Here is a 24,660-nt window from a genome sequence, read left to right on the forward strand (position 1 = left end):
GTAGGGTGGGGGTGGTCGGGAGGTTCATCCTCTGTCCCTCTTCTATTCCGCGACAAGGATTCTAAAAAAGAAGCAGCTCCGAGGATGGTCGAGCGAGTTAGAGCCGCAGTGAGAGAGACCAAAGAGGGCCGAGCGGGGCGTTGACAGGCAACCCTGCCATCCAATCAGGAGAGAGCTCTCAGCGTGACTTAGAGCCGCGGGGGCTGAGATGGGGGCGGCGCGATGCAAGGGGGGGGGGGGGGGAGAAAAAAGAGAAGAAGGCAAAAAAAAAGAAGCAAAGAGTTGAGTGAACAGCGTCAGTAGAGAGTGGAGTGGAAGGGACCGCAGTGAGGGAGCAGAGTGCCAAGAGGAGAGACACCAAGCCCGAAAGCGAGAGGACAAGTCGGACATGTACCGTCTGATTAGAGGGACAACCACAGAACGCGAACCTGATCTCTTATTGTTTTTATGTGGATATTGATTTTCTCGTTTCCTGACTGCGCTCCCCGGACTGCTTCCATCACACTGCGCTTCATTGGAATGCGCGCGGCCGCTTCTCCGGACACTGAGAAGAGAGACAGCGGTGAAGGGGACAGGAAAAGAAGAGGCTCTGCGGTCTTTCAAACTCATTTCAGAAACACGAAAATGCCTCTCTTTTAACAGGACCGTTTTTTTCTTGGAGGTCTTTACAGTTCTGGAGACTTTTACGCATTTTGGAGACTTTGTCTGCCGCAGGAAATGGGTGATGGAACTAGATATTGTGTTCAATAACAGAGGATAATACGGTTTATAATATTCTCGACCCAAGTGCACTTGTTTCCCTGCGATGATTGTGCTTTTGATTGTCCTGTGCATCGCGGATGGAGTGCTCTCTCAGATAAGCTACTCTGTGTCTGAGGAGGCAGACCATGGCACCTTGGTGGGGAATATCGCCGAGGACCTGGGACTGGACCTTACTAAACTGGCCTCACGCCGGTTCCAAGTGGTGCCCAGCTCTCGCACGCCGTACCTGGAGGTGAACCTGGAGAACGGCGTCCTGTTCGTGGGCGAAAAAATCGACCGGGAGCATATCTGCAGGCAGAGCGCCAGCTGCCAGCTCAACATGGAGGTGTTCCTGGAGAACCCGCTGGAGCTGTTTCGGGTCGAGATCGAGGTGGTGGACATTAACGACAACCCGCCCAGCTTCCCGGAGACGGACATCACGGTGGAGATCTCGGAGAGCGCCACTCCGGGCACCCGTTTCCCCCTAGAGAGCGCGTTCGACCCGGACGTGGGCTCTAACGCTCTGCGCACTTACGATATCACCACCAACAACTACTTTTACCTGGATGTGCAGACCCAAACGGACGGAAGCAAGTTCGCAGAGCTGGTCCTGGAAAAGTCGCTGGACCGGGAGCAGCAGGCGGCGCACAGGTACGTGCTGACAGCGGTGGACGGGGGTCAGCCTCCCCGGACTGGCACTGCGCTGCTCGTCGTCAAAGTGATGGACTCTAATGATAACGTGCCGGTGTTTGACCAGCCCGTCTACACGGTGAGCCTCTCGGAGAACGCACCGGTGGGCATGCTGGTCATACAGCTGAACGCCACCGACCTGGACGAGGGACAGAATGGGGATGTCGTGTATTCCTTCAGTAACCACATATCCAGCCGCGTAAAGGACCTGTTCAGCATCGACCCGCGCACCGGGCGCATCGAGGTGCGCGCAGAGGTGGATTTCGAGGAGAGCAGCCTCTATCAGATCTTCGTCCAGGCCAAGGATATGGGGCCGAACGCCGTGCCCGCGCACTGCAAAGTGCTGGTCAAAGTCAGCGACCTGAACGACAACGCACCGGAGATCACCTTCAGCACAGTCACCGAGTCCGTGAGCGAAAAGGCTGCTCCCGGCACCGTCATCGCGCTGCTGAGCGTGACCGACCGGGACGCGGAGGAGAACGGCCAGATGCACGTGGAGATCCTCGGCGACGTGCCGTTTAAATTGAAAACGTCCTTTCGGAATTATTTCACCATAGTGACCGACGGCCCGCTGAACCGGGAGCAGGCGGACTCCTACTCCGTCACCGTGGTCGCGCGGGATAAAGGGACGCCGTCGCTCGCTGCCAGCAAGTCCATCCGAGTACAGGTGTCGGACGAGAACGACAACGCGCCCACGTTTGCGCAGGCCATCTATGATGTGTATGTGACCGAGAACAACGTGCCGGGCGCGTACATACACGCCGTGACGGCTGTGGACCCGGACGTCGGGCAGAACGCGCTCATCAGCTACTCCATATTAGAGTGTGACATCCAGGGCATGTCGGTCAAAACCTACGTGTCCATCAACGAGGAGACCGGCTACCTTTACGCGCTCCGGTCCTTTGATTATGAGCAGTTGAAGGATTTCACTTTTATGGTCCAGGCCAAAGACGCGGGCACCCCGGAGCTCTCCTCCAACGCCACGCTGAAAGTCATCATCGTGGACCAGAACGACAACGCACCCGTTGTGCTGGCCCCACTGGGGAAAAACGGCACCGCCAAGGAGCCCCTGCCGCGCTCCGCCGAGCCGGGCTACCTGGTGACGCGCATCGTGGCCATGGACGAGGACGACGGCGAGAACGCGCGGCTGTCCTACAGCATCCAGAGGGGGAACGAGAACGGCATGTTCCGGATGGACTGGAGGACGGGCGAGCTGCGCACGGCGCGGCGCGTGTCGGTCAAGCGCGACCCGCACCAGCTGTACGACCTGCTGATCGAGGTGAGGGACCACGGCCAGCCGCCGCTGTCCTCCAGCGCCAGCGTGCTGGTGGTGCTGGTAGACAGCGTGGTCGAGGGCCGAGGCGCCAGGGACCGGGGGAGCACTGCCAAGACCAAAGACGGGACCCTGGACCTCACGCTCATCCTCATCATCGCCCTGGGCTCTGTCTCCTTCATCTTCCTCCTGGTCATGATCGTGCTGGCCGTGCGCTGCCAGAAGGACAAAAAGCTCAACTTGTACTCCTGCCTGACCAGCGAGTGCTGCCTGGGCTGCAGCTCGTGCTGCTCGCGACAGGGCCGCGCGCGCAAGAAAAAGCTCAACAAGTCGGATATCATGCTGGTGCAGAGCGCCGGTAGCGTCGGCGGGGCCGGCACGGCTCAGGTCCCCGTGGAGGAGTCGGGGAGCTTCGGCTCTCACCACCAAAACCAGAACTATTGCTACCAGGTATGTCTGACTCCGGAGTCCGCCAAAACCGACCTCATGTTCCTAAAGCCGCGTAGTCCGTCTAGGAGCACAGACACCGATCACAACCCGTGCGGGGCCATAGTGACAGGGTACACAGACCAGCAGCCCGACATCATATCAAACGGCAGCATTTTGTCAAACGAGGTAAGAGTCCCTCTCATACATACCTACAACTGTTCACCACACACACACACCTACACACACACCTTAAGCATGTCTGAAGCCCACTCAGATCCCTTCCAGATATTTCCAGATGTGTTTTCATGCACACACACACACACACACACACACACACACACACACGCGGTTTGCCACATCATCCACTGCATTGACTTCTTTAAGCATCCCCTTCCCCCCTGCTGACATGTTGCCTTCCAGCAGGCCTCAGGGGAGGTCGGCTCAGAAACAGCAATTACTGCATGATTGTTGTTCATATAAAGACAGCAATAATATATATAAAGAAATCATTCTATACATCTGTATGGTGGCTCACAGGCTGCTGGTTGCTGTGAGTGTGTGTATGTGTGTGTGTGTGTGTGTGAGGTTGTATGTGTGTTTGAGGGTGAGTGTGTGTGTGCGTGAGTGTCTTTGAGAGTGAGTGTGTGTGTGTTTAGGTGTGTGTGTGTGTGTCCGACTGTGTGTGTGTGTGCCCGCCCTCCTCCTCAATAGAAGTGTGCTTGTTGCATCATGTCCGTGGTGTGACGGTGATCATGTAACACGATGGCGCTCGCAACACTAACAGCGGACCCCCCTTCTCTTTCAGACCAAACACCAGCGAGCTGAACTCAGCTACCTGGTGGACAGGCCGAGACGTGTCAACAGGTAAATATGTGAAGCGCCCCCGCCGCTCCCCTGCGTAATAAACCTCTCACGCCTCCATCCGTTGATAACTCTCGGGGATGAGGATGAGGATGAGAACACCCACAGAGCGCCATAAGCAGAGCTTGGATCTCACGCCCCCCTCTCTTGTCCCTTTCAGCTCGGCGTTCCAGGAGGCGGACATGGTGAGCTCCAAAGACAGCGGCCACGGAGACAGCGAGCAGGGAGACAGCGACCACGACGCCACCAACCGAGGCCATTCCTCTGGTAAGAGGTCCTTGTGACTCGCCTCTTTCTCTGCCGGGCAGGTTTTACTGGTGCTGGTGGTGCTAGTGCTGGTGTTGGTGCTGGTGCTGGTGGTCCAGGAGCAGGGTGCGGCCTCTCTCCCCAGTTGCTGAATGCTGGACTCTTCCTTTTGGGTTTCATACTTTTCACATTGAAAGCATGCAACAAATCAATGTGCTATATATATATATATATATTTATATATAAATTATTATATTATTCCAGGGTTTAAACATTATTAACTCTTAAGATATTTTCCCAGGGATCCCACTAATTTTGGTGACTTATTTCAGCGTCAATAAGACTTGCAACATGTAGTTTCCTTAAATTAAGACATTTAAAATGTAATTAAAAAGAATGAACAGACATAACCATGCAGCCAACGTAGCTGATGGTCCATAATATTTCTTGACAATGCACGACAGACAACACATTTTGAAAAGAGAAGCGCCTTGTCAGAATGTCTCAAAGAGAGAGGACGTCCCGTGACGCCGGTCACGTGGCATCAACTAATTAATGAACTGAGATATGTCTTTCATTTGAAAATGAAAAGTTCAAACTAATTGTATATGTCTCAAGAATTTTGGGATAAAAAAAAATAATTACACGTGAATAACACCGTTAGTTTGAGGACAAGACCCACTCAGTTCAAACGAAAGCTCAATTCATTAAAGTCTCTGCCGGTAAAACATCTCCTTTTAAAATAGGCTTTCCCTTCATCTTTATTTTTCAAGTATGATATTTTTGAAGAACAATTTAAGGAGTTAAAGAAATCCCACCATCATCATCCTCATCAGTGGACACGCAGCGTACCCCCCCACGCAGCGAGCGCAAGCTCATTTGAATGAAGGCAAAACAAGCGGACGCCGCTGTGCGTCCGAGACGCTCTGATTTCCCTCCGGCTGAACACAAAGAAAAGCAGCTCAGCCGGCCGGTGACAGAACCCCGGACCTGGTCCCCCCCCCCCCCCACACACACACACACACACATCCTCCGCCCCCGCGGGCCTGCTCTTCATATTCATGCGCTGCCGTTTTTGTAAATACGCGGCGGCAGGGTTAATGAGGAGCCCGCTCCCCGTGAGCTCGGCCACTCGGTTTGCCGGAGACCACTCGACGAGACGTGACGGGCGTTTTAATGAGACGCCCGGGAAGCCAAGCAGAAAAACAAAACAGACGATTCAGTCGTTCATTCGAGTATTAAAACGTGACCGCCTCTCTTCTTCTTCTTCTTCTTCTTCAAATGCCACCCTTTCTAAAGCAACCTATATTCTTCTTCTTCTTCTACTTCTTCTTCTTGTTGTTTTTCTTCTTCTCTTTTTCAAATGCCTCCCTTTCTAAAGCAATTTATATTCTTCTTCTTCTTCTCTTTTTCAAATGCCTCCCTTTCTAAAGCAACCTATATTCTTCTTCTTTTCTTCTTCTTCTTCTTCTTCTTCTTCTTCTAATGCCACCCTTTCTAAAGCAACCTATATTCTTCTTCTTTTTCTTCTTCTTCTTCTTCTTCTAATGCCACCCTTTCTAAAGCAACCTATATTCTTCTTCTTCCTCTCTTTTTCAAATGCCTCCCTTTCTAAAGCAACCTATATTCTTCTTCTTCTTCTTCTTCTAATGCCACCCTTTCTAAAGCAACCTATATTCTTCTTCTTCTACTTCTTCTTCTTGTTTTTCTTCTTCTCTTTTTCAAATGCCTCAATTTATATTCTTCTTCTTCTTCTCTTTTTCAAATGCCTCCCTTTCTAAAGCAAACTATCTTCTTCTTCTCTTTTTCAAATGCCCCCCTTTCTAAAGCAACCTATATTCTTCTTCTTCTTCCTCTCTTTTTCAAATGCCTCCCTTTCTAAAGCAAACTATCTTCTTCTTCTCTTTTTCAAATGCCTCCCTTTCTAAAGCAAACTATCTTCTTCTTCTCTTTTTCAAATGCCTCCCTTTCTAAAGCAACCTATATTCTTCTTCTTCTTCTTCTTCTTCTTCTTCTTCTTCTTCTTCTTCTTCTTGTTCTTCTCTTTTTGAATGCCTCCCTTTCTAAATCTGAGCTCTTGGTACTGACTTCTCAGTGGAAACCCTCACATTGGGTTTACACTGACCCCAGTAAGGTAGAACTCGCCCCCCCTAGATGGTCAGTGCCGATGTGGACCTTGTCTGGTTCTGGTGTCAGTTTGAGGAATAGGAACCTTATTTAAGGGAAACATACTGATCCATTCGAAGGTTTTGCGCTGTTCTGTTTCCATTTCTTGTTTCAGACTAGTCAAAATAATAAAATCTGTCCGTTTGAGCTGCAGAGTTCTCCTAAATTCACCATAAATTACCAATAGATAGTGCCTTATTTGCATATTTAAAACGTAACGTTCATTAACCCAAATGTAAATCATATCTGTGAAGGCTTTGTCCCTCTCTATATTCTGAAGGTTTTCACAGAGGGACTTGTTCATTCATCATTCAGAGTTATTACTAAAAACATGGAAGACATATTCGTTTTCTGATTCATGGAGCAATACTAAGACATACATTTCCGCTCTGTAAAAACCGTTGACGTTGATGCGTCAACAGGATGAAAGAAGATTTCTAAACCTCGGCTTCATCCAATGTGCAGACTTATGTTCTGGAAACATTATGCAAATGAGTCCATATTTAACAAGATAATGCCTCATTTGCATTTTCAAACATAACATTCCTGACAACATGTCGGACAACAACAATGTTAATCTCAGTGTCGGTAATCAGCTGAGGAGGCCTCATGGAGATATGTAGCCGGGTCTCTCACGGAAACAAAAGGTTGGATGTTGTCCGATCACATGCAGCCGTGCAGTCAGCAGACCCGCGGGCCTGTATTCAGTCCCTCGTGGTCTGCTGCTCAGTTGAGTTAACAAGTGAGGCGATGTCAGAGCCCGGCGCCATGTGAGCACCAAAAGGGTTCAGACTGGATCCAGACCTCTACGGGAGAGCCTGGCGATATCCCCCCTGCACGAGGGAGTTGCCTGAAGTCCTTTTTCTCTTATCGGGATGTATATCCATCAATTAGTCACATGACCACATACTCTGTGGCCCCTGAGGAAGTGCAGCTCTGAAACAACATTCATACCCTGACAACATCGGGGTCCCACTCAGCAGTCTGTGATATACATCTCGACCACAGAAACCCCCCGCGGGCCAGAACCAGGACCTCCACCTTCAGAGGTCCTCCCCAGTCCGGAACTAAAAGACAGCGCCATGAAAGCTCTCCGGTTGATGACTGACAGTTGTTTTTCTGTACTACAAGATGTCAGGAACGTTATGTGTGGATATGCAAATGAGGGCATTATCTTGTTAACTATGGACTCATTTGCATATGTTTGCAGAATATGAATCTGAACAGTGGATTTAGAATTCTTCTTTCATCGTGTTGACACATCAGAGGGAATATGTATATATATACAAATATGATTTCTTAAATGAAATACATTTAGCTGAATAGGGGGGGAAATTAATGTTGTGTTTAAATAAACAAATGAGACAATATCTAATGCTAACTTCTGGGGAAGTTAGCAGAACTCCACAGATCAAAGAGGCAGAAATGAAATAAATCTGAAATCGGACATAGATGCACACTCCAGCATGTAAACAACGTGTTTACCTAAACTCTATGATGTAAACAACATGGTTTGCCTGAACTCCAGCATGTAAACAACGTGTTTTACCTAAACTCCAGCATGTAAACAACATGTTTTACCTAAATTCCAGCATGTAAACAATGTGTTAACCTAAACTCCAGCATGTAAACAACGTGTTTTGCCTAAACCCCATCATGTAATACATGTATTTTGCCTAATCTCTATGATGTAAACAACATGGTTTGCCTGAACTCCAGCATGTAAACAACGTGTTTACTTAAACGGTAGCATGTAAACAATATGTTTTGCTTGAACTCCAGCATGTAAACAACATGTTTTACCTAAACTCCAGCATGTAAACAACATGTTTTACCCAAACTCCAGCATGTAAACAACATGTTTTACCTAAACTCCAGCATGTAAACAACATGTTTTAACCAAACTCCAGCATGTAAACAATGTGGTTTACCTAAACTCCAGCATGTAAACAACGTGTTTTAACCAAACTCCAGCATGTATACAATGTGTTTTACCTAAACTCCAGCATGTAAACAATGTGTTTTAACCAAACTCCAGCGTGTAAACAACGTGTTTTACCTAAACTCCAGCATGTAAACAACGTGTTTTACCTAAACTCCAGCATGTAAACAACATGTTTTACCTAACCTCCAGCATGTATACAACGTGTTTTACCTAAACTCCAGCATGTAAACAATGTGTTTTAACCAAACTCCAGCATGTATACAACGTGTTTTACCTAAACTCCAGCATGTAAACAATGTGTTTTAACCAAACTCCAGCATGTAAACAACATGTTTTACCTAACCTCCAGCATGTAAACAATGTGTTTTAACCAAACTCCAGCGTGTAAACAACATGTTTTACCTAAACTCCAGCATGTAAACAACATGTTTTACCTAAACTCCAGCATGTAAACAACATGTTTTACCTAACCTCCAGCATGTAAACAACGTGTTTTACCTAAACTCCAGCATGTAAACAACGTGTTTTACCTAAACTCCAGCATGTAAACAACATGTTTTAACCAAACTCCAGCATGTAAACAACGTGTTTTTACCAAACTCCAGCATGTAAACAACGTGTTTTACCAAACTCAAGCATGTAAACAACATGTTTTTACCAAACTCCAGCATGTAAACAACGTGTTTTTACCAAACTCCAGCATGTAAACAACATGTTTTACCTAAACTCCAGCATGTAAACAACATGTTTTAACCAAACTCCAGCATGTAAACAACGTGTTTTTACCAAACTCCAGCATGTAAACAATGTATTTTTACTAAACTCCAGCATGTAAACAACATGTTTTAATCAAACTCCAGCATGTAAACAACGTGTTTTTACCAAACTCCAGCATGTAAACAACCGTACACGTTAACGAGCTCTTACGGGGAAGTGTCTGACCGAAGGTGATGAAAGAATCAAAACGTGAAGCCAGCTGCTCCGTGTCATTCGGCATTCCTCTCCACCGTGTGCCGTGTCCAGGCCCGGCAGCACTTCGCCGCTGACTTTGAGTGCCCTTGGCGTGGCGATGGGAAACAGTTACTTTGTTTGGCGACTTATCAGCCGGGCTCAGTGCCTTTTAAACAGATTATTTGCTGTGCATTAAGTCTTTGTTTGATTAGGATAATTGATAGTGCGGCTTAGCGTCCCACGGTGCTGACGGAGAGAACGTAGCCTCTTCATGCACGCGGTCCACTCCGGCCTGTTTGATAGATGCTAATGTTCAGTAAACACGAGGTCCGTGTCCTCTCTCTCGGCCTCTAGCGGGTCGACGTCAGGGAGGCAAACGCAATCTCTGTTATTTTTTCTGCTGAGGCGTTGGTTTCTGTGTCCATTTAATCCGATTTAGAGGAGTGTATTGTGTTATTTTTTTCTCCATCTTGGGCTGTACATTGAATTAAAGCACGAGCGTTACTCACTGACGGGACCGGTGTGTGCTGGAACCATTGGGTGCAGTTTGCCCTCGTGGCCCTCGCTGTTCCTTCGGGGTGGTGGCACGCCGGTTATGTCAGGACTGTCGACGCAGCCCTTTGTCTTCAGGTTCCCGCCGCTGGCTGCATTGTGGTGCCAACAGCTTTTATTGTCCTCCAATGACGCATTTCGTCCGAAAACATTGTCTGTTAAGACCGGGAGGAAAAACACATATACACTCATTCAAATATACTCGGAACACGGACTAAACAAAGATGCTAAGATTATTAACCGGGCTTTTCACTGTGTGCTGGAGAGTGACAGGGAGAAAGAGATGGGGAGAGAGAGAGAGTGACAGAGAGGGGGAGAGAGAGAGAGTGACAGAGAGGGGGAGAGAGAGAGAGAGAGACAGAGAGGGGGAGAGAAAGAGAGTGAAAGAGAGGGAGAGAGAGAGAGACAGAGAGGGGGAGAGAGAGAGAGTGACAGAGTGACAGAGAGAGAGAGAGTGAAAGATAGGGGGAAAGAGAGAGTGACAGAGTGAAAGATAGGGAGAGAGAGAGTGAAAGATAGGGGGAGAGAGAGAGAGACAGAGAGGGGGAAAGAGAGAGAGTGAAAGATAGGGGGAGAGAGAGAGAGAGTGAAAGATAGGGAGAGAGAGAGAGTGACATATAGGGGGAGAGAGAGAGTGACAGAGAGGGAGAGAGAGAGTGACAGAGAGGGGGAGAGAGAGAGAGACAGAGAGGGGGAGAGAGAGAGTGAAAGATAGGGGGAGAGAGAGACAGAGTGACAGAGAGAAAGAGAGTGAAAGAGAGGGAGAGAGAGAGAGTGACAGAGTGACAGAGAGAGAGAGAGTGAAAGATAGGGGGAAAGAGAGAGAGACAGAGAGGGGGAGAGAGAGAGAGTGAAAGATAGGGGGAGAGAGAGAGGGGGAGAGAAAGAGGGAATAATGGGAGAGAGAGAGAGGTAGAGAGAGGGAAAGAGTGGGAAACGGAGAGGGGGAGAGAGATGGGGAGAGAGAGGGGAAGAGTGGGAGAAAGAACGAGAGAACTAGAGAGACATAGGGAGAGAGGGAGAGAGGATGGGAAAGAGAGTGGGGGATAGATATGGGGAGCGAGAGGGAAAGAGTGGGAGAGAGAGAGAGATAAGGGAGGATGTGTAGTAAAGGTCAAAAGCAGGACTCAGCTGAACAATGACTGCACATTAAGTGTGCAGGTATGTGTGCGGTGGCAGCCACAACGACGACGATGATGATGATGATGTGTTTTAGGTGTGAGGAGTACACTGTGGTCCTGTAGCTGTGCACAGTGTGTTCTTCCTTCCGAACACTAAGTGAGCACAGACATTGTGTTTACAGTTCGGTTTGGTTGCAACGGCTCAAACACATTATCGGGAGTCTTTGGCATCTTCCTTCGTGAATACAGAACGTTCTGCTATTCTTATCTCAACCTTTTTCTTTCTTTTTCTATTGTATGGTGGGCTCTATTCAGCAAAACGCTCCTGGCTTCTGGATGTCCAGCGCTGTTCATGAGAACTGAGCATTTGCATAATGAATGCTCCAATAGCACCATATAAGGCATCTGGGCCCGCCCCTTGTGTCCTGGGTTCACAGATCCATGAAGTTCATAGTTACAGCGCAGCAGCTGAGTTGAGGGACCTGCGAGGGACAAATAAGGAGGGAACAGACTCAAAGTAATGAAATATACGGTCCATTAGTAACAAAAAAAGTGGGTTTGGATAACAGCAGACTAATGTCACATGACTGCCACAACCAACCAGACGCTGTGAGACAATTCAAAGTACAGGGAAATAGGTGGCTGGTGCAAGTCTTCCTAAATAACTCGTATAAATCACTGAAGAGGGACTCTATTGGTTTGACTGCTTCTCTCTGGAGGGCCACTGACGTTCATCTGGAGACAATATGAACATAATATATCACTGTATTATACTGTAAACATAAGACAGGACTTTGTAATTACATTGGCATAGTTGGCCTCCATCGTTGTTCACATTCCAACTCATAGTGTCCAGGCTGCGCTTTCTAAGCCATCCGATTGGTGACAGGCATTTTCACAGGTGAATTCTGGGTGCAGACCATTGATTATGGAGTTATTAGTTTGGGTAATTGTGCCACAAGTAGTTGTGTTTTAATAATTGCAACACAGATAAATAAAATCCTGTGTAATGAATGACGTTGATTGTTGAAGTAATTAAATTATATTGTATAAATGTAAATGATCTGCATTCAAAATGCTACCCATTGGGCAGAACTATTAGTTCCGGCGGTCCTGTTCATACATCTCTTCTCACTTATTCAGGGGCTCTTACGTACATATATGCATACATATTTCATCACTTACATATATTTTGACTCTCGTGTCCTTGCATGTTCACTTTCAGACACACTGCTTTCATAGCCTAAAGAATGCATGGATCTAAGATGGGAATGTATGCATGCATGAATTATGTGATACGTATGCCAAAGAAAGTATTATGAATACATCTATCCTTTCATGCAATTATTTTTTCTCTTGCATACATTTTCCTCTTATGTGCACATATTTGCACTCCAACTATGGTCCATCTCACATCTAGCGGATATCTTTTAATACACGTATCTATATGCACTGTGTGAAGTCCTTGACTGTGCTAAGAAGCAGGGCGAGGTTATGTAGATACATCATATCGGATGGTCTTTGACAAATATCAACATGTCAAACCGATATAATATTTAGCGACACGGTATTCTCAAATTAACTCTTGATTGTTCATAGTTTTCATGCAAAGACTTGTGTCACTCGGGTTTATTTCGTGTTGTATTTGAACCCCCACAACTGAAAGATAACACTTATTATAGTCCCCGCAATGTAAACAAAGACAGGAAGTCGCATAATGGTTACAACATATTCATTTGAATTCATATGTTTATGCATATGGTGGTTTGTGTTGCGTACTTTGACAGTTTTCCTAAAATTAGATTTAAAAACCAACCTCATCTCGCGGAACGTTTCCTCGTGGACCGTGACCCCTGTGACCTCCACCCCGCCCCCCCCCCCCCTGTCATTGCCGGGGTGCACTTTGTGAGTTCTCTGTCGCGCAACTCTTGAGTTCAAGGCCGTTCTTTGAATTCTGCGATGGGCGCATTTGCTTCTGGAATTAATAAAGTGGACCCCCCCATTTGCTGCCCGATCATCAAGGACCACTTCTACGGGGCCCTCGGGGGGGGGGGGGCATTTCCAGCTCCCGCTCCATGTGTAAAGTAAATATTATCAATAAAGCCAATGTCACGCACTCGGGAGAAGATTGAGTCGAGGCGCTTATCCACTTTTCTATCCCCCCCCCCTGCCCCCACCCCCACGCTGCCATGATGAATTTCTCCTTAGGCCTCGTCGTTCATGTTATCGCCGTGGTAACAGCTCGCTGATCAGTAATTCATTTCTCAGACCTCTGCATACCAATTACCAAAATGAAGGTTATTATGGAGAATTTGCGTTAGCCCTGCGCAAGCGCCGTGCCGAATGCTAAGAGGAGATGAGGCCGCAGGAAGTAACGGGGGTGGGGGGGGGGGGGGGTCAGCGCGCTCCATGAAGGCGGCGCCCTGCCTCTGTCTCTACGACCCCTCTGCTTGTTTTTGGGCTCAGCGCGGGGCGTCGGCCACGCCCATCTTGTCTCGCCACGCAGGGGGACGCGGCCAGAACCCACGGCGACCGTTTGCTCTGTTGGAGAGATAAGGGGCCTAACCCGCCGCACCTGGATTCACATGTCAAGCACGGCTCAGGCTGTGTGTGTGTGTGTGTGTGTGTGTCTGGTGAGGGGTTTGATTTCACAGCTGGAATGTTTTTATCGTCCTGATTCAATAGTCTAATGTACCAGGGGAACATGTAATTTTTCCAAAATGCCAAGAAATATCAAGATGTCTTAATCTCTCTCTCTCTCTGTGTGTGTTTGTGTGTGTGTATGAGCGAGCGAGAGAGAGTCTCCGACAGCCTAAATGCCACATTTGCCGTTCCCATTTTGAGAATCCACACAGCATCCATTTTGTAATAGAAGCGGCGCTCTGTGTCCTCCTTCCACTCGCTGCCCACAATGAGGGAGCCACTGATAAAGCTCTGGAGCCCCGGCTCCGACACCTGGTGGGCTCCGATCGCATTCCCATACCAGGGATTCCAATAATACGCTGAATATCGGCTGTTTTACATTGGTCCACGGAGCAATTCATGCACCAAACATCACAATTGTTTTTACAGCATTATATTCAGTCATTGTGTCTTAAAAACAAAGATTTATAATAGATATTCGATAATATATAATAATAGTCTGTTTGGGACACACATTAATTTAATCACCGTACGTCACAGGTTACTCCAAACGATGTAAATAATATACAGAAATATAAATACAAAATGTGAATGCTGTCCATGATTGAAACATGGTACAGCAGCAACATGGTGAAAGATCTTTAGAAGTAACCTTTATTTAAATGTTTTATCTAATGCCGTGACGAACAGCTTCCAGTTCATAGTTCAAACGTCGGATTCAATAGATCGGCATCTTTGTATCGGTACCCACAATGCAGCGCTCCCCCTGCATGTGCAGGTGCAGCGAGGCAGGCCCTCTCCTCCCATTCCAGAGGACGTATTAAAACGTAATGTCCCGGTGTTATTTATGGCATGTCGGTTAATATTTAATAAGAAACCCCGTCGTTAGGAGACTGGGCACTTTTCCAAGCTGTTAGTGACGGCAAGCCAAATTAATCCGCTTACTAACAAAGCAAATTCCCCCTTTGCTGACCACAGACACACACACACTCAAGCCCACAGACAGACAGACACACACACACTCACACACACACACACACACACTCCCTGCTCACTGGGCCAGCAGCAGACCTCGGTCTAATCGGCCTGTTTTCAGAGGGATTAGTAGCAGATCTCCGAGCTGGACAGTTCAGATTGGAACACCAAACAGTGACTCAGACACACAAACACACACACACACACACACACACACACACACACACAAACAAGCGGATTTGGGTTTCAAAATACATGCAAACACAAGATCTGAGGCCGCCGGCAAAACGAAAAACATATGGGGCAATGAACCACAGTTTGGCTGAAGGCTTACACTCGGCCTAAATAGCTGTTCTCTCTCTCCCCCCGCCCCCCCCCCACCCCAACACACCCCGATTTGCTCTCTGACAATCGGGGATATTCTCACGGAGAATTACGGCGAAAACTGAAAAGAAAAAAGCCTCGCCGACAATTGCTCCACATGAAAGTGAACACGCTCAAACTAGTTTGCAGCAGAGTACCTGCAGTCCGGCCTTTCATGGAGGACAATGGGGTTTGTGAAGGGGGCGCGGCTCAGGGCCCGGGACAGGGGGCAGGCCGGGTAACCCAATGCTATTGAGTTTGCGGTTGGGCCAATCTAATGTCCAGGCTTTGAAGGTTGCACATGCACACACGCACACACACACACACGGCTTTACAAAGTGACGCAGCGGATGCTAAAACGGACCGGAGTGAATCATGGGATCAGAACGAGAGGGACAAAAAGGAGCAAATTGATCCTTTAGAGATCACGTTACTTTGCTGCAGAAACTAATGGGGGGTAATTGATGATCCATATTAACAGATACAGATCCCTTTTGTTCTTGGATTATAGCAGCTGGTCTACAGGGATTCCAAAATCATCCCAAATATCATCGCAACTGCTCTGAAGTCAGAAAACCATCAAACATTCTGAATGTTGATTAGGAGCACTGCTCGTCGCGTGTGCTCTGGGGGAGGGGGGGGGTAACGCATTCTTGCAGGTTATGCAAATGCACCTTCTTCTTTTTTTTAAAACCTATGATTAGGTGAACGATTCCCACCGCGTCGTGTTGTTATTTCCGTCTCGGACGTAAACCCCGGGAGAAGAATCTCTCCTCTCACTCTGCTCTCCCCGAGGTCTTTGATCCTAACGACGGCGACACCGGAATATGACATGAGGAATATGCATAAATACATATTGTGGAAGAAAAATACGCCGGATGCCATCTGTGGGCGTGTGTATGTGTGAATGTGTGTGTGCGTCCACATGTCTCACGTTTGCCGTTTTTTTTTTCTTGCTTGTTGAAGAAACGCTTTAACACCTCTCCCGCTCCTTTTTCTTTTTCTCCTCCTTCCCTCCTCCTCCCTCCTCCCTCCTCTCAGGCGCCGATCTCTTCTCCAACTGCACGGAGGAGTGCAAGGCTCTGGGCCACTCCGACCGCTGCTGGATGCCCAGCTTCGTGGCCTCCGACGGGCGCCAGGGCCCGGACTACCGCAGCAACCTGCACGTGCCGGGCATGGACTCGGTCCCGGACACAGAGGTATTTGAACCCCCCGAGCAAACGGCCGATAGGTCATTCTCCACCTTTGGCAAGGAGACGCCTGTCAGTCAACAACACCTCCACCTCCACCTCCACCAAAACCACCACCACCAGCAGCACCACCAACTCCTCAAAAACCATCACCTCAGCCACCAGCAGAGCTCCCTAGAGAGGGAAGAGTCGGATGTATTTCCGCCCATTTCCCGAGCGCCTTATAAGCCGGCTTATTTGAGTGAGTATTGTTGCTTTGCTGCGGCCTCAGCGCCCGCCCGCCCGCCCGCCCTCTCGCTTCTCTGAACCGCTGATTGAGTTAGGTGAAGTGAAAAAAAAAGAAGAAAAAAAATCAAAATGTAATTTTCCTCCCTCTGGATTGGCTGGAGGAAGGAAGCAAGGATTAATTTCAGGCCTGACTCCTGTTCTCCGAGCCATCCTGACAGACTAACTCTTCTTCTAAGGCATCTCCATCTCCCATCTCTCTTATCTCTCTTATCTCTTTGACCTCACCTACCGTTTCCAATTTACACACACACACACACTCGCAACACCTCCAGCGCTGATTGGCCTGTGGGTCGTCCTAAATGAGACATGCCAAAAGCAATTATGATCTATAAGGTAGCTTTGATGTGGGTGGAGATGTTAACATTAAGGGAGCTCGTTACGGGAGATAAAAGAAAGAGAAGAAGGTCTGCTGTGCGCACAACTTTCCCACAAAGCTCCCACAATGCAACGTGGATGTTTCGCTCGACGTCTCCTCTCGTTTTTTTTTTGGCAGACGGTTTTTGTGTCGGAGCCGCGGATCAAAAAGCCACTTTGAGATATTCAAGGAGGAGAAATCAAGAAAGAAAAAAGAAAACCAAAAACGTTCCTTTCACAAGGAATTACAGTTTCTAAACTCCCATTCAAAGGCCACAAAGAGATACATCCTCAATCACTGCAATTTAGTGATAATGCTTAATTATAATTGTGTCAAGCAGTGCCTGAAGAGGCCCCTCTCTCTCTCTCACCCTCCGACACAGCGAGCTGGAATTATCAGACTGTCGGAGCTCCGCTGCTTGCCTCGCGCCATCATTGAAAACCACAGCGTGATGTTAGGAAACAGCAAGAAAAATGCCACCCCCCTTTAATTCATGTTTTATTCATTAGCTATGCTTTAAAAAAAAAAAAACATTTGTTTAATCCTGGATCAAACCGTTATGTTGAGCAAGCATCCGATTGCTCCCATTACAAGTCCTCCTGGGAACCAACGGCTGTGTTGTGGCTCGCCGTCTGCCGACGGCCCGGAACAACCGGGCCCGTAACCCGACGACTGGACCGCTGAGGCAGTTCAGCAGGGGAGACATGAGGAGCCAGAGAAGGAAGAAGCCGGTCGATGTCGCCCCAATGTGTGAAGTACAACAGGTTTAACTAACCAGTCCATTACGCACCATGGCCCATTGTTATTTAATTACATGGAAATTAATTAGAACTATTGAAAAACATCAGTTATATAACTATATACACTACCGTTCAATAGTTTGGGGTCATCCAGACAATTTTGTGTCTTCCATGAAAACTCGTTTTTATTTATCAAATGAATTGAAAATTGAATAGAAAATATAGTCAAGACATTGACAAGGTTAGAAATAATGATTAATATTTGAAGTATTAATTTTGTACTTCAAGCTCAAAGGAAGGCCAGTTGTATAGCTTCTATCACCAGCATAACTGTTTTCAGCTGCGCTAACATAATTGCACAAGGGTTTTCTAATCAGACATTAGTCTTCTAAGGCGATTAGCAAACACAATGTACCATTAGAACACTGGAGTGATAGTTGATGGAAATGGGCCTCTATACACCTCTGGAGATATTTCATTAGAAACCAGACGTTTCCACCTAGAATAGTCATTTACCACATTAACAATGTATAGTGTGTATTTTTGATTAATGTTATCTTTATTGAAAAAACAGTGCTTTTCTTTGAAAAATAAAGATATTTCTAATTGACCCCAAACTTTTGAACGGTAGTTTATGTATATATATATATATATATATATATATATTGTTTTCACAAAGAACTTAAATATCACCTGTATAAGAAATACTGTAAAAAACTTTAAAAAACGTAATAAAGTAAAGTACAACCAAAGCGATAAAAAGCAACCTGGAGCAATAACAATAACTGGAATGTAAAAATAACAGAACACGTGAAATGCACCAATCATTTAGCGCCGATGCCCATTTGATCTAAAAAGGAAAGAGAACCCTGCAAACTGCTTCACACCTCAGTGGAGAGCATTACGGCTCTAATGTGGCTATTTGCATTTCCAGTGAAAGAAAACGATCTCAACAAAGTAAAAAGAAGACCCACAAAACTTCTCCTGCGCCCCGACATCAAGCGACCGACGTACACGTTTCAAACGGTGATCACTTCTGAGCTGGTGTGATGCTCCTTGTTCCCGTGGTTACGTGGATGTGCTTATTATGCGCCAGGGATGCTGCACTCGAAGGTGAAGGGCTCCCCGAGCTTCCCATCAACGCCGCCGCTCACTCCTCTCAAAGTGGATCACTGTGGCCCGTATGCTAATGAGCGCGGGGGTGGCAATGGCGGTGGTGGGGGGTGAGGGGGGGGGGGATAATAGCAAAGAGGGAACAACAGTCAGAGAGAGAAGGAGGGAAAGGGGGAGGGATGGGATTATCATGCCAAGAGGCTGAAGCTCCCTAATCTGATCAAGTCAGCCAGTCATCCACAGAGACTCTTTTGTCCTGGAGGTGCACGCCTGGGCCCAGGGGTCGGGTCAGGGAGGGGCGCAGGGGAGAAGGGACAGTGGGGGGGGGGGGGGGGGGGTTGATAGTCATCATGGAAGGATAGGGTGAAGAGGAGGCGGCGTAGATAGGAGGCTGGGAATGAGCATCCCACTTGTTTTGGTTGCCCCCCCCCCCGTCCCACACACACACACACACACATCCACTTCACACACATAGTCACACACACATTACCCATGAGCCATTTCACAGGGCTGAAGAGAGAATGGGCTCAGCTGAGGGATAGTCGGGTAGTGACCGTGTGTGAATGGGGGGCCATTTAAAGGCCGCCGCTCTGTCCCTTCCTCTCAGACTAACACCCCCCCCCCTTCCTCCCCCCCCTGCTCACCCCCCCCCCACCCTCCTCCTCCCTGGGACCTCTGTTTATGGTCATTTCAACAACATAGCAGATAGAAACATGTCCCGTTTCCTCCCCCCCGTCAGAATGTCGCCGCAAGTGTTTCACATTGCCCATTGTGTTTGAAAATGCAGCTAATCAGTCTTCTTCTTCTTCTTCTTCTTCTTCTTCTTCTAGCGGGGAAAAGGGTTTGCTAGCTCCTTCCGCGTGGACATACCGGAGACGGCGTGACTTTGCACAATCGCTCCCCCGACGACCGAGGCTACATATATATAAATATCTCTCTCTATATATATGTGTGTAAGAAAGAGCATCACGTTTCCAACCCATACGCCCTCCCCGCCCTCATCCCTCCTCACCCAGCGAGAATCTACAGAAGACACACACGACACCACGAGGAACCGAACCCCCAACCCTCCTCTCTGGAATTTCCTTGGAGCTTTGGAGGGCCCCCCCTACCCTCTCTACTCTCAGGATTAGGAGACGTTTGGGAGGGGTGATGGACGGGTGCAGGCAGGTAGACGAATAAGCCTTACCGGGAGGACCCCGTTGTCTCAGCGGGACTGAGAAAACTAACAGAGGCGGCCGGAGGAGGGACGGCAGGCGGCGACGGACGGGACGCCGACCTCTCCGACCCCTTTGCCAATCTGCGAGTGCCTGTTTACAGTACTGACGGGTACTTCTTTGAGGAGAGAGACCACATGTGTGTACTGAGAGACAAATCAGAACCAGAGCCACCCAGAGAAATAAAAAAATAATAAAACAAGAAAAAGAAAACCCGCCACTGAGCCCTTTAGGCGTTTTTCCTCGCAGAGAGACGCCAACATTGTACAGGAGAATCTTTTGTGCATTTCAAAATGCAACACCACTGTTTTAGATTTTTCTATTCTGTTCGTGCGGTCAGGTGTCTCTCTACCCGATCTACTTTGGACATTTGTATGAAAAGATTGTGGGCAGGATATGTATTTTTTTTTGACGAGTTCTGTTCACGGTTCTGTTTCCTTTTTTTTTCCGATTGGGAGGGAGGGAGGGAGGGGGGGGGGGTCCATCACACATCGCAGGCTCGGGGGCTTTGTTTACCTGCACCATCTTTCTGATTCTGAGACGTCGAGTAGTTTTCTATCATGTGTGAGAAGTGTTTACTGTACTCTTTTTAAGTTTGGAGCTGAATATAAAACTCTCTCTCTCTCTATATATATATATATATGTATAAATATAAATCTATATCTACTTGTTCTGAAGGTGTGCTATCCGTTTGCTGGGTTCCACGTTTTTGATAAAGTGGTCTGACTTTAAATGCCCCTGAAGAAGGCTTTTAGGGTCTCCCCCCCCCCCCCCCCCAGCGAGACACACAAAGAGACAGAACAGCCTTAGCCGATGTTAAACTCAAGTTCTCATTGTTTGACATCACTTCATGATTTCTTTTATTCCTCTCTCTCCACTTTTGGATATTGATAAAGACCATGTCTATGAAAAAAAAAAGTTAATAATTTAGATTGCAATCCATGTTAATTCTGTGTCATTGTAACCAACTTTAAGGGTCCATTTATAAAGAAAGGGAACTAAAGACGTGGTTTGCGGTGTTGTACGCGACGCAGTCGAATGGTGGAGGAGACTCACATTTCTTTCTCACACATTACGAACACAAACACACCGATATGCCGATGATAAACTGAAAAGAGGTGGTCAAAAAGGTGGGGGTCTTATGTGCTTTTGTTTTTTGACACCTGTCCTGGTCGTACTGCAGAAAGTACGGCTGCGGTCAAATAGTCTCTTTTTTGGGGGGATTTTTTTTTTTTTGCTCAGGAAGCTTCATCACTGAGTGAAATGACCCGGATGAATTGAAGTGTCAGACGTGATAAGAGCTGAAGGAATCCTCCAAATGCTGAGGAAGGGCGCTTCCTAGCTCCCCGCCTTATCTCCTTCAGCATAGGATACACTGGACCATCCTTTGTGGAAGGGAAAAGGAGATAATGGCGTCCCACAATCCCTTGCAGCGGGCAAAATTCAAGGCGACGACCCAACCGCTCGGCCAGTCGGTAACATCCCGGCCCCGTCACATCGAACACTGGACACACTGAAAAGAGCCTTCTATGTGGAGGTGGGACTCCATTTTGGACACAATGAGTCAGGAAGGAGTTTGTTGTTTTCTAAGTGTTATAAATAAAGTTGCTTTGAAAAAAAAATCCACCATTTTATCGTGTCGGTGCAATCGGGTTATTTTCGTCTTTTTCCCGTGTCTATTCACATCTTTTCTTTTCAGTTGCTCGAGTATTTGATAATTTGTCAGGGAAATTGAAGCATAATCCCAAAGATCTGGCATTATTACCGAATTGTGTGATCCTGTGGAAGGAACCGGTTTAAGATGCAAATATATCTGTGTTTGAACAGATTACCAACCAGCTCAGGCCCAGGCTGCTTGTTGCAGGACATAGAAGAACTGCTGGGTCCTGGACCGAGCATGGACTGACACATGAGGCACGTAGTCCATATACTCTACATATTAGAGAGAATTGGACACTATCTCAAGTTGTGAACTGTTTTTAACTTAAATACAATATTCATGTTTCAGGCTCCATTGTGAGTACATTTTTATGTTAAAGATATATATATATAAAAGAAATATCTATATTAAAAAAATATATAAAAAGTATATATACTGAATATTTCTTTTAAAGCAGATATATATATATGTATTGAATATATATATATACATATATTTTAATGTTATATATACATATATAAATGTATATATATATATATATACTATTTATACATATATATGTATATTTAAGGGGACATTCTGAAAAATATGACTTGCAGCAGTGGAAATGATGTGTTTACTTAAATTGTACTTTACTTGTGTATTTTGATTTGATCCTAATCCAAATTCTACAGACAAAGCACCGCCGCCCGATGAAACAAATTGCAATAATAAAAACTAGTCACGGTGAAAGATAAATGCAGACGTAAAGTGTAAATGAAAAAAAAAATGTAAAAGTGAAAGAGATAGCATGAACGTGGCAGCGGCCTTTTAAAACCGTGGCGGCTCAAGGGCGACACGTTTACATTTGAAATAATTTCTCATTAACGTGATGAAGATGAAGTTGTCAGGTATTTAAACACGTGTCCACTCCGCCGCCTCGTCTCTTTCTTTACTGTCCCTTCTCGTCACCGGAGCTTCTCTGACCTCTAGACGTAATGAAAACCTCCTCAGCGTCTCGGCATAATGAGAAACGTTGTTTTTCTTAAACCACGAGGTCATGCCTCTCTTCTTTTTTTTTCATCAATTCAATTCAATTTAATTCATATTGTCTAATAACCCAATTAACACATTATGCATGGAGGGATTTCCATTCCGCGGTGCATTCGACATCCTCCGTCCTCTGTCCTTGGAATCCTCTCCTCCGGAAAAACAATGAAAAAAAAGTCATATGGAAAAAGATATTGTGGTGCGTTCACAGTCCCTCAGGACCGGAGGATTGTGTGCAGCTTGGTCAATATCGATAAATTCCCGTGGGCAACTCCAGCCGAGTGTCAGGGTGAGGCTGAGGACCCCCCCCCCCTCTCCTTATTTCCTGTCCCTAATTCTATACACCATGGATCAGTTTGGGGAGATGTGCAGTTACCACAGAGACAAAAGAATGGCCGACCTTTATTCACGCCCCGGCCTTGTCAGAAGGCCTTAAACGTTTTTTGAGAATCACGATTTCATTTCGATCCTTCTTGTGCGGCAGCAGGTTCCGAGGAGACGTCGGAAGAAAAGCCCCACTTCCTGTACCGGCGCACTAATCCGGCCATGAAATGAACAGGTGTGATTAGCATCCCCTAAAAAATACTGCGATCACGGGGCAAACATGACCTCGAAATGTTTCGCGCGTTGAAATTACCAATAGAGATAAACATGATTATCTTCGCCGTCTCCTCCGGCACACATTCTGTAATCCGCTCTTTACAACGGCCAATGTCGGTTGAGGAGCTCTTGTTTTGTGTTTTCTTTTTTGTTGTTGATCCGTCTGGATTCCCGTGTTTTCTCGGCCGTAATCCGAGGCGGATTATGGTATTTACACATGCTGATGAACCAATAATGCCGTAGAGTTCAGATAAAGCATCTGTAGTCGCGCATAAGCTCAAAGCACACGCCAGATCCTCGTCTGATTCGTCCATCTGATGCCGACAACAGCACACCATCGCACACGAAAACAAACTTTCTGTGTTTGTCTTCAGAATCCCACGCGAAATGTCAGATGACAGCGAGCGGCGCGGCCTCTTTTTTGCGCCGCGCGTCAAGGGGCGGACCGATCGGAGCGGCGGCGCTCAGATCCAGGACAAAAAGTCGAGCGGAGAGCGAGAGCGCCGAATAATCACATCGGGTTTTCTCGTTAAATGGAAGCCGTTACGTTTGACCTCCACTCTAACGCTCATCTCTGTCACAAACCCCAAACGTTTTAATTTCCAATGCACGTTTATGCAGATGAGGAAAAAAGAAGACAGAAAAAAAAGCAACAGAGTATAATGAAAAGATAATTTAAGAACAAAGAAGAAGAAAAAAAAAAGAAAGGGGGAGACTCGCAAATTCCCCAAACAAACGGGAGGATTTGCGGAAGAGACGGACGGAGAGCGGGGGTCTTTTGTTCTGTCAGCAGGCCGGGGGGAGCGGGGGCGGTAAGGGGGGGGCTGACCGCAATGGTGAGTTTCAATGTCACTCGCTTCAAAAAGGCGGAGCGGATTACGGGAGGCCGAACTCCTTCTTCATGTCAGAGTTCTTCTCTTGTTTTGCCGACACACAAAAAGAGCCCCCCCCCCCTCCCTCCAGCCCATGAAGGTCGATCATGGGCTCCTCAGATGAGGGAGCGACGGGATTGGAGCAGATCTCAAGGAGGAAGAAAGCACGACAGGACAGGAAACATATTCTCACTCTGATCGACGGCGGTCCACGTGGAGGTTTTTTGCTCATCGCAACAACAAATATGTTCTTTTGAACCCGGCGGGTCGGGGGCTCGGTTTAGGAAGCGCTGGCGAGTCATTTTGACGTTTCTTTTAAAATGACTTGCAGATTGAAACTTTCTTCACTGCCACAGAGGAAAGGCAGAGAAATAAAAAATGATATTGTGGTGACACAGACCAGACTTAGCAAACGGATCCCCAGATTTGAGTTCTCTCACACTTGACTCTCGGGGCTTCCGTAGATTGCTTTTTTTAAATTTAGACGTGAAGCTCTCCAACAATCTGAGGACCAGCAGCCGGTTCATGGTGGCACCGTCTATATCCTCCTCAGCAATACAATGCGGCTTATAAAAAATTCAAACAGCAGACAAATGGAAGAGTCGGACCATTGTGATGTTTTTCCACATGCTGCCCCCCC

At 47.1% G+C, this 24,660-nt stretch overlaps 1 protein-coding gene across 2 annotated transcripts; it reads left to right on the forward strand.

The window, feature by feature from the left end:
* The first annotated feature begins 375 nt into the window (after positions 1–375).
* On the forward strand, positions 376–21,483 carry pcdh10b (protocadherin 10b). Of its 2 annotated transcripts, none has more exons than XM_056439843.1 (5): positions 376–3,319; positions 3,939–3,997; positions 4,155–4,261; positions 15,998–16,387; positions 19,473–21,483. In XM_056439843.1, the coding sequence occupies exons 1-5, from the start codon at positions 806–808 to the stop codon at positions 19,490–19,492; spliced, it is 3,090 nt and encodes a 1,029-aa protein (XP_056295818.1). In that variant the 5' UTR covers positions 376–805; the 3' UTR covers positions 19,493–21,483. The 2 variants fall into 2 exon arrangements, with proteins under 2 accessions (XP_056295818.1, XP_056295819.1); XM_056439844.1 differs by having other exon boundaries at positions 15,998–16,155.
* The last annotated feature ends 3,177 nt before the right edge of the window (positions 21,484–24,660 follow it).

This window comes from Pseudoliparis swirei, chromosome 19 (assembly GCF_029220125.1).
Source record: "Pseudoliparis swirei isolate HS2019 ecotype Mariana Trench chromosome 19, NWPU_hadal_v1, whole genome shotgun sequence".
Classification (NCBI taxonomy): Eukaryota; Metazoa; Chordata; class Actinopteri; order Perciformes; family Liparidae; genus Pseudoliparis; species Pseudoliparis swirei.

Bases quoted from the DNA above. Each gene is read 5' to 3' on its own strand.
- pcdh10b (XM_056439843.1), top strand. From the start codon at position 806: ATGATTGTGCTTTTGATTGTCCTGTGCATCGCGGATGGAGTGCTCTCT. The intron at 3,320-3,938 runs GTAAGAGTCCCT...CTTCTCTTTCAG, and splicing joins GCAGCATTTTGTCAAACGAG to ACCAAACACCAGCGAGCTGA. The intron at 4,262-15,997 runs GTAAGAGGTCCT...CCCTCCTCTCAG, and splicing joins CAACCGAGGCCATTCCTCTG to GCGCCGATCTCTTCTCCAAC.